General features: G+C 40.1%; 1 protein-coding gene across 1 annotated transcript in view; it reads left to right on the forward strand.

Moving 5' to 3' along the window:
* Positions 1-11,821, forward strand: part of LOC121509588 (guanine nucleotide-binding protein G(q) subunit alpha) — a 36,244-nt gene extending 24,423 nt beyond the window's left edge. The window contains exons 3-7 of the mRNA XM_041787058.1: positions 698-852; positions 968-1,096; positions 3,631-3,760; positions 5,197-5,350; positions 10,117-11,821. Coding sequence (XP_041642992.1) covers positions 698-852; positions 968-1,096; positions 3,631-3,760; positions 5,197-5,350; positions 10,117-10,307 — 759 coding nt within the window. The 3' untranslated portion in view covers positions 10,308-11,821. The remainder of the gene's footprint in view (positions 1-697; positions 853-967; positions 1,097-3,630; positions 3,761-5,196; positions 5,351-10,116) is intronic.
* The last annotated feature ends 1,447 nt before the right edge of the window (positions 11,822-13,268 follow it).

Genomic DNA, 13,268 nt, shown 5'->3' on the forward strand with positions numbered 1-13,268 from the left:
AAATTTCAGTGTCAAGATGTGCAAGTCTGATTGAGACCTATCCACACAGACTCAGTGCTGTGATACCTAATCCTGACTTTGAGGGGGTTATTATATTTATAAAATCAGTGAAAGGGTAAAACGTCTGAGGGGGTAAATAGGCACTGTGTTGTCACTATAGGGGTACATTACTGTAGAAAGACATATACATTTGGAATTACTTTTAATGATTGAGACATGTATTTGGAATGTAGGTTTAGGGTTAGAGGCCAAGGGGGAATAAAATGGCATCAAAAACGATTCTGACTATTCAAAATCATCCCAGGGGACAACCCAACAGATAAACAAAAACTAAACCAACACATTAGCATTAGTTAAAACTAGATTGACATTTAGAACAAAATGTCAAAACAGCCATAAGAACTAATTCAAACCTATAGTAATAGCCTTGTAAAGAGAAAGAGGAGCAGTTTGGGAGCTCAGGCACATGTTGATCTTTTATCTTGGGACACAGGAGAGTTTTAAAGGGAATCTGGGACGGTAAAACTTTACCCTTGATAGACCCAGTGGGATCCAGATATTAGGTCCACACTGAGCCTCAGGGTGCAAAGAAATTTCTGGATGTAGAATATTAAAGTGAGAAAATAAAGCAGTTATAATGAAGACTGTAACTTTTCTGGTATCTTTTGTAAATAGTCTTTGTTTCTTTTCCCCTCAGGGCAACGCCAACTTGGTGAGGGAGGTGGACGTAGAAAAAGTCAACATGCTCGATAACCCTTATGTAGACGCAATCAAGAGCTTATGGAACGACCCGGGCATCCAGGAGTGCTACGATCGAAGGAGGGAGTACCAGCTGTCTGACTCCACCAAATAGTGAGTTACAGAGAAATATGTAACAGGTGGTACAGGTGTAAAAATATGACTTTTCTACACATGTTTTAGGTATTTCTATATGTTCCTGGTTCATGTCCCCCCTCCGTGTCTGCAGTTATCTGAATGCGTTGGACCGGATCGCAGAGCCAACGTACCTTCCCACCCAGCAGGACGTGTTGAGGGTTCGAGTCCCCACAACGGGCATCATCGAGTACCCGTTTGACCTGCAGAGTGTCATCTTCAGGTGAGTGGTAAAAAGGGCTTCGGAGATGTGATGTTTTTTTTTTTCACATTTTCCTGATTTTTGCTTTTTGAAATGTAGAAAAGGCCAAAGCTTATAAGATAAATAACATTCTTTAGGTAGAGTGCACAAATTGTGTTCCTGTCTCCTTTAACAGTAATATTTTGTAATACCCTTGTTGTCAACACCACAAATACCCCTTTTAGACAATGAATTAATAGGGATTTGTATGACACTGTGACATTTATTCGAATACATGCACTTACATTTGGAGTTGGCCCCCCCTTTGCAGCTATAACAGCCTCCACTCTTCTTGGAAGGCCTTCCACAATATTTTGTAGTGTTCCTGTGGGAATTTGTGCCCATTCGTTCTGTAGAGCATTTATGAGGTCAGGCACTGATGTTGGATGAGAAGGCCTGGCTCACAATCTCCATTGCAGTCTTTATAGTTCTTGCTTTGTGCTCTAGGGCACTGTCATGTTGGAATAGAAAAGGGCCATCTCCAAACTGTTGCCACAGTGTTCCAACGGACGCATAGCATCCAAAATGTCTTAAGCATTAAGATTGCCCTTCGTTGGAGATAAGAAGCCTAGGCCAAACCCTAAGAAACAGCCCCATACCGTTATCCCTCCTCCACCAAACTTCACGGTTGGCACAGGGCAGTCAGGCAACGTTTTCCCGGTATCAGCCAAACCCAGACTCACCCATCTGACAGCCAAAACCTAGAAGCATGATTCATCACTCCACAGTCCAGTTTCAGTGTGCTTGGACTTGTTATGTGAGGCTTCCATGCAGCTACTCGGCCATGGAAACCCATTTCCTGAAGCTCCTGCCACACAGCTTTTGTGCCTACGATAATGCCAGTGGAGGTTTCGGACTCTTCCGCTATGGGATCCACAGATCATTGGTGATTCACACTCCATGCATCTTATTAGTCATTGTCCCCGCTCTGTGATTTAATGTGGTCCTCTGCTTCATTGCTGAGTTGCTGTCGTTCCTAAATGCTTAAACTTTTTACTAATATAACTTACAGTTGACTGTGGAATATCCAGCAGGGCTGGAATTTCACGAACCGTCTTCCATCACAGTACCACGCTTGAAGTCACTGATCTCTTCAGAATGACCCATTTTGCATCACAAATGTTTGCACATCTAAAATGCATGCTTGATTTTAATCACCTGTAGCAGTGGATCTGATTGAAACACCTGAATTCAGTAATAACCAGGTGTGACCAAATACTTTTGTTCATATAGTGTATGCTCTGGGCATTCAGATACCAAGTGGTAATCTGTAACACTTTGTGAAGACACATCTCCACGCACACACTATCCAGTAGCTAAGCTCACACGTAGAGGTGATCTGGGATGCCTTCACCTGGACTGGCTTGAATGCAGTACACAATGCATACTGGCACACGCTAACGACCATCCTGCCAGCTGACATAAAAAGCAGTATTCTGTTGCTTTATTTATAACTATCCACACTTGCTTGGTGTGATAGAAACTGCAGCTCTATTTAGAGATCTGGATTATTCATCCCAGCACAGCACATCATGGATGTTCGCTGCAAAGCAAATACCTTCAGTTGAAGGTAATACCCTGAAAGTGCATTTCCTCATCCATGTCTTTAAGTGGTTGAACAAGCACAAAAAATTCCCTCATCCTCTACCCCAGTGGTCTCCTCTTTTTTCTTTTTTGCAATAACAAGAGTCTAATCAACTGCTGCTCAACATTTACCAGCTCCAACTTCAACACAATACGCTCAGTTTCCATTACCATATGTCGTCATGAACACGACTCAGCTGTGGCATAGATCAGATACATAAGTAGAAATCAGGCTTATGGAAACTGGTATGGATGTTTGGTAAATTAGAGGTCTACTATTATTACCTTGCACAACGGTGTGACAGAGACTATCTTCTCCTTAACAAAAGGAGATGTAAAACTCCAAGCTTGTTGTTGATCTCAAGGTCCAGATGAAAGCTGACCTTTATCATGTAGTTGTAGAGAGCCTTCTGCAACATGATGTCTGCATGGGAGGTCTCACAATGGTAGTCATGGGAGTCCATTAACATCTCAGCCTCCAGGATATTTTTCTGCTTACAACAATCCTCATCCTTACGGCAATCATCCTCTAATCATTGTCTGATAGATAACATACTGTATGCCTCTGGAAACAGATCCTAATTCCACTGTAATTCTAGTGAAGCCAGAGGTTAGAGTTAAATGACTCAGAGGAAAAACTCCCTTCTCTGTGTGGTGTTTATGCTGCCGATGTGAAAGAGATCTCGATATCAGTGGGTTTTATCTGGTTAAATAAAGGTTAAATAAAATAATGAATAACAGAGTTTCCACAATGGAAACAAACACATAATATTTAGGATGTTTGGATTTGTGCATTTAATGTTTGTTGTTTTTATTGGATCAGTGTTGTCCCAAAAAACGTTTGCACAATAAACTCTGCCCATTCATCTAAAAACATGCAATGCAGACATCATTAATGACTGCTTTCTCTCTCCTTAATGCTGCTGTGACAGGATGGTGGATGTGGGAGGTCAGAGGTCAGAGAGGAGGAAGTGGATCCACTGCTTCGAGAATGTCACATCCATCATGTTCCTGGTGGCGCTGAGCGAGTACGACCAAGTGCTGGTGGAGTCGGACAACGAGGTGGATCATTGTTATACACTCACAGTTCTTTTTTCTGGGGATATCAATTTTCCTTCAAAATATTATTCACTGCAGAATTTAATATGGATATGTGTGAAGAAAAAAGCTGAAATCCTTATTTAAATGAATGGAAATCAGCTTCTCCTCCAGCCTGTTGCTCCACCCTCTTTCCCCTCCATGGAAAGCATTTGTAAATGATCAGCCAGCTGTTTTGAATACAACCTCAGGCCACAGCTCCATCTTGAGAGGATAAGGCCTGTGTGTCAGTTTGTTAAAGTATATTTATGAGCAGGTGTTAGTCATGTGTTTTTTCTGTGTTGAAACTGCAAGCTTGCAAGCCATAGAGGAGAAGACGGAGCAGCTGCTGTGTCCAGATGTCATGACATTAGTTTTTTAATGCAAAGGAAATGTTCTGTTTGGAACTCTGAAAACTGCTGTATATGTGACGTCTGTGGCCCTTTTTCAGTCATTCAGAAAACTCCAGAAAATTACCCCAGATTTCAAAGTGAGCTGCACTTGGAACACAAACAGCAAATTTTGTACACCTATTTTTAAAATGGGTTTAAAAAGCAGATATTTACCAAAATCAACCACATTTGTAAATCAATCTGCAGCCAGATGTATCCACCTCCAAGTCATTTAACTTCCTCTTGAACGTGTCCAGTGAGATCAGTTCATTAAGTTTCAAAATTGTGTTGTGAGGTGTGTTAAGAGATTGAAATTTCTAATTTTTTTGGTTTTTGGTGAATCAATCCAGTTAAGCCCTATTCAGACCAAAGATTTGTGTCGACACATGTTGCAAAATTCAGCTGCCATTCTAGAAGTGTCTTTTCAAAGCTGCAACTGAAGGAGATGACGCATCTTTTCAATGCACATCCCAGCTGCATGACAGGAATGCCATCATTTCACCCAGTCACTTGTTGTGATAATTCCCAAATATGTCCTGCTGCATGCAAACATCAGCTCACCATGAATTCTTGTTTTTTGTTTGTTAGGATGGAATGAAAATGTCAGGATTCAAATGGGCCTATTTCCATGTTCACATGTGGGAGTCCCTCTAAAAAATGTTGAAATTTTCAGGGTTTTTTTGCATGTGTGACACAGCTTCTGAGAGTTTTCAGGGGCAGAATGCCCTGGATTTTTAAAGATTTTTCATGAGTGTAGGAATTAAAAGGGCTCCAGAGTTGCTGTCAGAGTGACTGCTGTGTTTAATTAAAAACTGAATGTAGTGCAAGTGGAGAAATTAAATTCTGCAAGGCAACACAGGCGCCCTTTTCTCTCATCTTTACTGCTCCCCTCTGCTGTGGTAAAGTGTTTATTAAAATCTGTAATTAATTAGTGTAAAAGACTGCAGTTTAATTAAGAGGTTAACACTCTTTCTCTCTCTCTTGCCTGTCTCTCCCTCCCTCGTCCTATCTGACACGCTGTCTTTACAGAACCGGATGGAGGAGAGTAAAGCTCTGTTTAGGACAATAATCACATACCCCTGGTTCCAAAACTCCTCTGTCATTCTGTTTCTCAACAAGAAGGATCTGCTGGAGGAGAAGATCATGTACTCTCATCTGGTCGACTACTTTCCAGAGTATGATGGTGAGTAATAACGGCAGAGTAAACGACAATAGGAGAGGTAAAACATTCCTAGTTAAACTAACAGGATGTAAATTCCACCAACAAGGGGGTTTCAATCAAAACAATAACAAAATATGACAAATAGAGATTCAGCATAGCTCAGCTTTGTTACTTACAATAAAAACCTGCGCTCATACGGCGTATTTACTGAACAGTAAACCACCATTTTTGTCTCATGGAAAGTCATCATGTTGTGAGGGAGAAAGCTGTTAAAAGTGTCCTTCCAGGTTAACATTGCAAGCAATCACAGAAAGCTTCATGAGTAGCCTGCAGCATGAACAAAAAACAGCACAGTCAGCAGTCGACTCCTTTTTAGCCTCTTTTATGTCTCTGTTACTACTAGAGGTGTTATGGTTCGCAGAGGTCACGGTTCTGTTCTGTTTATCTCAGCTTTGGGGTCATGGTTCAATGTGGGTTTGGTTCACCAGGAAAAGTATCGTAAAGTCCATGATTTTTAATTTTAGGTTTCCCTAGTTTATACTTTAAACTGATGGTAGTGCAGCTTACAGTTTGTTTTAGTGTTATTTAAAACTAACTGTGATAGGTGGTACGGCCTGCGGTGTATTAAACTTGAGACAAAAAAAAAGAGGAAAATGAAGGGCAAAAAAAGATGCAAAATCATAGGAAACAGACTAGTGTCATATTTAAAATGCTAAAATTAATATGTTAAAAAATGCAAACAAAAATGTATCATAATTATGATAAAAGAAACGTGCGTGACACTGTCACATATACTAGGGATGCACAAAATTGGATATTGGATAACCGAGATGCCGATATTTACAGATTCAGTTTAGCGGATACCGATATTTACATGTTTCACATACCGAAAAATTCAGTCTGTTGAACACACTTTAAAGTTTGAGGATGAACAAAGAAACAAACTTTCATCCTTAAAACACACTTCAAAGTTTAAAGAATGAGGATGAATAAAGAAAAAGTCCTTAACTGAAGTAGGTCTGTTGTCTTAAACTCCACTCATTTATTAGTATATATGGCCAGATTTTACCATCAACACGTAAGGGTTAATGCCCTACGAGGTGTTCAATTATCGGGGGTTCCTGGGCAACAAGGAGGCCTGAACCGGTTGTCTCTGCGAAATCCGTTAATCCCTGATAATTGGACACATCGAAGGGCATTAGCACGTTTATACCATGGTCATTTGCCAAAGAAACAAATAAATAAAACCACTTAGTTATAATTTCATACATTTTGTGTTTGAAATATAAAGTTTTACTGAAGCAATTTCAATTCCTTAGCAATGCCAAGGACTGGAACAGTCATTCCAATCCCATTATGTTCTTAAGGAATATAAACATCCAGTACTCCAGTTAATAGGACGGGCCATAGATACGAAGTCGCATTGGAACAAAAAATGAGTTCACTCAGCGCACTGTCTGAATGGATTTATCAGTAAAAAGGCTTGAAGACGAGTGAGACCAAGAGTCATCTGTGATCAGACTACAAACCTGTAAGTTAGCATGAACAATTGAATAAACAGAATAATATGTCCTTCTGACTGTCTGGTCACAGAGGTGACATGGAGCTGTCCACGCCCTGCAGGTGCAGATTCCCCATATGACACATCACTATTTATCAGATATTATCATGCCGGTTAATCAGAAGCATTTCCTTTGGCTATACAAAGAAATAATGGCTTCTTTTCTTTTTGTTTTATGTCATCTGAATCTTCTGACATTAGTTTATAGAAGGAGGAAAGTGAGTTTTTTGCTAGACTCACCTCAGTGTTAAGGTGAGCCTGGATATAAGTCATGCACTTCGTGTAGCTTGTGTGTGACGATGCCATCATGTGATGTTCAGAGGACACTCTACTCATCTCACCAAATAAACTAAAAGAAATTATACATTTGCACATTGTTGTATTTAATTTTGTCCAATGTCTGTGGCGCATTTATTTGGAACAGTGTACTGAGATTACTTGAAAAGTCCCATAGGTGTCCCTATATCAGAAGTTAATGGACACGATTGGAACTTCCAGGGCCAATGAGATTTGAGTATTCACCAAGACCGTGATATAAATGCTGAAATTCACAGCCAAAAAAGGGATGTAAACATCAGCAAAAATTTTTAGATCTGCCGATACTGATATCAGGCTGATAATATTATGCATCCCTAACATATACCCCTTTTCCACAAAGCTGGTCCCAGTGCTGGCGCTCAGTTAGAGCTGGTTTGGCGTTGGTTCAGTTTAAGAAGTCCAACAGACTTGTGTTGCACATCATGACTGTTTTTTTTTTTTTTTGTTATTTCTTTTTTGATATATTTGCTAGGTCAGGTACTAGCTCCGAACCAGCACTAGAATCGGCTTGGTGGACAAGATTTGTTAGTTGTAAGTAATTGTCCAGTGCAGTGGTTCTTCAAGCAAAATCCTGACCCCTATACATTGTTAACAGACCCCAGACTAGCTCATGAGAATGCATATGGGATGTAATATAAACTGAGCAGGGCACTTAAATACACACTTGTAGTCTGTGTTTTCTACTTCTGCATATTTTTGCATAGCCTTTAAAATGTGTTTGCATCAGTAATGTCTTTGTCCCTTAGTGTGTTTTGTTGTGCCTTCTTCTTCCTCTTCTTTGTTGGTTGTTTGGTAGCAGTTAGAAAACACTGAAGAGACGCACTGTCACCTAGATTGGCAGGTAAATACTGTCATGTGTGATTGCCTTTTTGATGGTTAAGATATATTGTGTGAAAACTGTGCCCCCAAACCTTGATGAAGACAAATACCCTAACACCTCTAGTTATGCCCTCCAAAGTCTGCACAGAGGAGGGGTCACCTTGTGCCCCCTCATTATCACAGCTTTAACCAGCACTGCGAGTAAGGGTAGTATGAATACTCAAATCCTAACGATAGAGATCCGTAAGTGTGCTGTTGCAGGAAAATGCCTAAAGACAGAACTGCACTTAAAAATGTTCTCCCTCTCTCTGCTCCCCACTCTACCATTCACATGCACACTGGGCCTATCACAAACAGACATTCAGTGCTTTGAAAAAGTATTTGCCCCCTTCTCTTCTTCTCTTCTTCTCTTATTGCACATTTGTTTAAGTGTTTCAGATCATCAAACAAATTTTAATATAAGACAAAGATAACCTGAGTAAATACGAAATGCATTTTTGAAATGATTGCCATCCAAACTCATCTGACCCTGTGTGAAAAAATATTTGCCCCTTCTTGTTAGATCATGAATTAACTTGTGATTTACCACATGTTTTGGAAAGCTGAGTTCGGTTTAACTAGCCACACCCATGTCTGATTATTACCAGACCTGTTGAATGAGGAAATCTCTTCAATAGTAACTGTCTGACAAAATGAACTAGGCTTAAAGATCCCAAAAAGCATCACATCATGGCGCCATCTAAAGAAATTCAAGAACAGATGAGAAACAAAGTAACTCACATCTATCAGTCTGGGGAGGGTTACAAAGAAGTTTCTAAGGCTTTGGGACTCCAGTTAACCACAGTGAGAGCCATTAACCACAAATGGAGGAAACTTGGAATAGCAGTTAACCTTCCCAGGAATAACTGGCTTACCAAAATTACTGGGAAAGTATATTGAGGGCTCATCTGGGAGGTCACAAAAGAACCCAGAACAACATCTAAAGACCTGCAGGCCTCACTTGACTCAGTTAAAGTAAGTGTTCATGATTCAACAATAAGTAAGACTCTGGGAAAAAATGGGATCCATGAGAGAGTTTCAAGGCCAAAACCACTTCTGATGAACACCATGAATGAACACCAAGGCTCGTCTCACATTTGCAAAAAACATCTTGATGATCCCCAAGACTTTCGGGAAAATATTCTGTGGACCCACGAGACAAAAGTTGAACTTTTTTGGAAAGTGTGCGGCCCGTTACATCTGGTATAAAACTAACACAGCATTTCATAAAAAGAACATCATACCAACAATCAAACATGGTGGCATCAGTGTGATGGTCTGGGGCTGTTTTGTTGCATCAGTAGCGGGATGACTTGCTGTGATTGATGGAACAATGAATTGTGCTGTCTACCAGAAAATTCTGAAGGAGAATGTCCCGCCATCACTTCATGACCTCAAGCTCAAGCACACTTGGGCTATGCAGCAGGACAATGATCTGAAACACACCAGCAAGTCCATCTCTGAATGGCTTATAAACATGAAGGTTTTGGAGTGGCCTGGTCAAAGTCTGGACTTAAATCTGATTGAGATGCTGTGGCGTAACCTTAAACAGGTCGTTCATGCTGGGAAACCCTCCAATGTGGCTGAATTCAAACAATAATGAGTGAAAATTCCTTCACAGCGATGCAAAAGACTCCCTGCCAATCATCACAAACACTTACTTGCAGTTTTTGCCACCGAAATTGGCACAAAAGGTTATTAGGTTTAGGGGGGGTTTAAGTGTGACAAATACGCAAAAATGAGCAATCGGCAAGGGTGCCAATACGTTTTTCACAGCACTGTATGCTACTAGTATAACACCAGTAAAAAACAGGCACTGTTTAGAAACACATTGAGGTTGTGGGTGCTTGCACCACAAAAAAAGCTGTTAAGTACACAGATCCTCCTTAAAAAAATTATGATTTTTCATAGTATTGAATGTAGTTTTGTTCCCACTTCTTTGAGTGATGCAGTCAACAGTATTCAAAATATTACAAAATGTAGTATAAGGATAAAACAGCTCACTGTTCCCCCAGCAGGTGTATTCATGCTACCCTGTCACCCCCTGCAGGTCCTCAAAGAGATGCTCAGGCTGGACGAGAATTCATCCTCAAGATGTTTGTGGACCTGAATCCAGACAGCGATAAGATCATCTACTCTCACTTCACCTGCGCCACCGACACAGAGAACATCCGCTTTGTCTTTGCCGCTGTCAAAGACACCATCCTGCAGCTCAACTTAAAGGAGTACAACCTGGTGTAGAGCGAGGAGGAGCAGGACGGGGCCGCCGACACACTGACTGACACAATCTGTGAAGATAAAGATCACACTCATGAGAAAAAAATTTAATGGTTGCAGAATATTAATTTATTTGCAATTTTGTTGATCTCTTGGACTCCGAGGGGTTGCAAAAAAAGTTTTATCTTGCTATTTAAGAAGGTAATGAAATGTAATGAGGGGGGTGGATATTTGTAGGACTTTGCTGTCGAACATGGGCGGCAACAATCCTCATTTTTAGGCTTTGCGCATTGTGAAGTTTGGCTTCTTTTGTTGAATTTTTTTGACAAAAAAAGAAAACTACTTTGTGCACTCAAGGTTACGGTGTGAAGAGAATTACAGTGAATGCAATGAGCTCCCCCTCTCTGCCTTTTTATATACAAGAAGGAAAAGAAGGTTTTCATCCCTTTTATTAATGCTCTCTCCTCATAGGTCGATAAATCTGAGGCTTTGTCCTGGAAAAGACATAACTCATCTCTTATTGACAGCAAAAAGAGATAATTTTAAATTCTCTGACATTGACTCCGTATCAATCTACTTCAATTCTTGTTATTATTACATTGCATTAACTTTGGTACCATTCAGTGAGCTGAGCATGTGTCACCGCGTAAGTATATGCCCCAGAATTATTCGGAACAAGCCTTTGTCATGACTTACATGACAGACACATGACAGCAACAAAGAAACTGGAAAGTTTGAGCTCTAAGTGAGGAAAGATTGTCAAAATGAATGATACTTCTACGCTTTTTCAATACCACCAGTTTTAAACACAGTCTCCATTTATAAATGATTGAATATTACAAAAAAGTGCTGGGTTGCACCAGCTATGTTTAGCTCTACTTCAGAGATGATGAGTGTGTTTACAAGGACTTGAGTATCTTGGCTATGAGCCTTATCCTGGTTTTGATCTACTGTGTTTACATGAGCACAGAGAAACCTGGTTCTTTATATCTGTATACATCTTATGAATGTGAGACAAATTTAATTAACCACTTAGAAAGTTTAGCTGAGACTTTAACAGAGTTAAACAATCCTGCAAGTGAATTCATCCTCTGCATAACTGTCCCGAAAACAACTTGAGAAAAAGGGAGGTATGTGGAAACACTGGTAGCTCAACAGTTACTTTGGAAAGAATACCAGAAGAGCTATCGTATCTACATTTCAGGTGTAGGTTATCTGGACAGACTTAGCAGGAAGCTTACCATGTCTATTCAGCTTTGGCTTACAGGGCTTTGAACTCTCCCTAACCCATAGTATGAGCGACCATTCTCTGTCTTAAAGTCCCTGTAAGGTGAAATCCAAACTTTGTGTCTTAGCACACTAGATATGTTGGAATAAGGTTGCTATAAATGTGTGAAAACACTGAGATCTATGGTGACTGAGTCCGTTAGAAAGTTGTTAACCTCTTTCCTGGCTTGGTTTTATTTCAGCAGGGCAAATATCTGAGCCCATGACAATACCAATCTTGATTGTGAATTACCCCCCCCCCCCCCCCCCCGCCCCCCCCGCTACAATTCTGTAAAATCACAGTGCAGTTCATCTCAGTACAGTCTGTTGTTAACTGATGTCACTGCCTTGATTGAAAGTTAACAGCCAGCTACAAGCTGTTTTTGATCATTGTGTTTAAAGTAACATAACAGAGAGATTTGTACCAGAAAACAGTAAATTTAATCCTCAACTGTCTCTCTGCTCTGGCACAAAGCCAGGCAGCTGCACTGATCAGAAGCATTTCGTTTTATTTTAGAGGATCATATTTCTTCTGAGTGGGTGTGGCTTCAGCTCATTTAACTGACACGCCTACACCATCCTAAGCAGATTTTACTGCCTCATTTTCACGATTTTAAAGCTTAATTTTATAAACTTCAAAATATTTTTCATGACTGAAATTTGGCCTGATTGTTTTAACACAGTGGCCTGTCATACAATAAACCTAAAATAAAAATTTAAAAATTTTATCACTTTACAGGGACTTTAAATGAGCAGTTTGATCAAAGTCCTGCCTGCCCAGGTATTCTGCTGTCAGAAAACAGGATACAGCGTATACATGGCACAGTATCCCGTTCTCCAGGTAGCAAAGCTGGGTTTCTAAAAACCGTATGTATGCACAAATAGAAACTGGGACACTCAAAAACCTGACAGAATCTGGGATACTCAAGTCCATGTAAACACAGTCAATGAGGCATAACAGGCAACAAACACTACAGTAAGAAAAATGCCTTTGATTGGTTAAAAACATCAGTCCTGTGAGCTAATCTTGGTTAGTTTGGACATTGCGTTCTAGTGGTTAAGATGAACCTTACGTCGCTGTTTTGCAACCAAACAATGGCACAACTTAGCCTACAACCTTACTAGTTTTGACATATTTGAAAGTTAGTGTGGACTGAACAGCCATACTTAAACTTAGCTGATGAAACAGGACACTGATCTTCAGCTGTAATTTTTACCCAAAGCTGCTGCAAATGAAGCAGAGAGCAGTGGCAGTCCATTCAAATTCAGGGGCAACAAATTCAGATGTTTTTCGAGTATTTTTGGCTTTAAACGTACATTTATATTACTTATAAAAACACAGAAAGCAGAGGAGTGTACACTGCCCTGATTGCATTAATATGATGACAACAGAAATGTGCAATTTTCAGAAATCAAAAACAAGAAATCCCTCAAAAAATTTCTTGCTGTGGTTTTGAAACGGCAATCAACATCATCTGATTTTCACTAGTGTTATATCAAAGATCTAAATTGTGGTATTCTGACAACCCTAGAGTAAGCACACAGCGATCTCCGCTCCGTCAAGGAAACTGATGGAGCTTTTTGCTTCAAACAGACTGAAGGGAGGACAGGAGGTTATAATTTATGAGACAATGTTGTTAAATGATTATGTTCAACTGTGCCACATAAACGCTTTTTATTACGGTAATATGTGTATTTATTGCCAATGCCAAAACGACG

The sequence above is a fragment of the Cheilinus undulatus genome, linkage group 5 (genome assembly GCF_018320785.1).
Source record: "Cheilinus undulatus linkage group 5, ASM1832078v1, whole genome shotgun sequence".
In the NCBI taxonomy this organism is placed as follows: domain Eukaryota; kingdom Metazoa; phylum Chordata; class Actinopteri; order Labriformes; family Labridae; genus Cheilinus; species Cheilinus undulatus.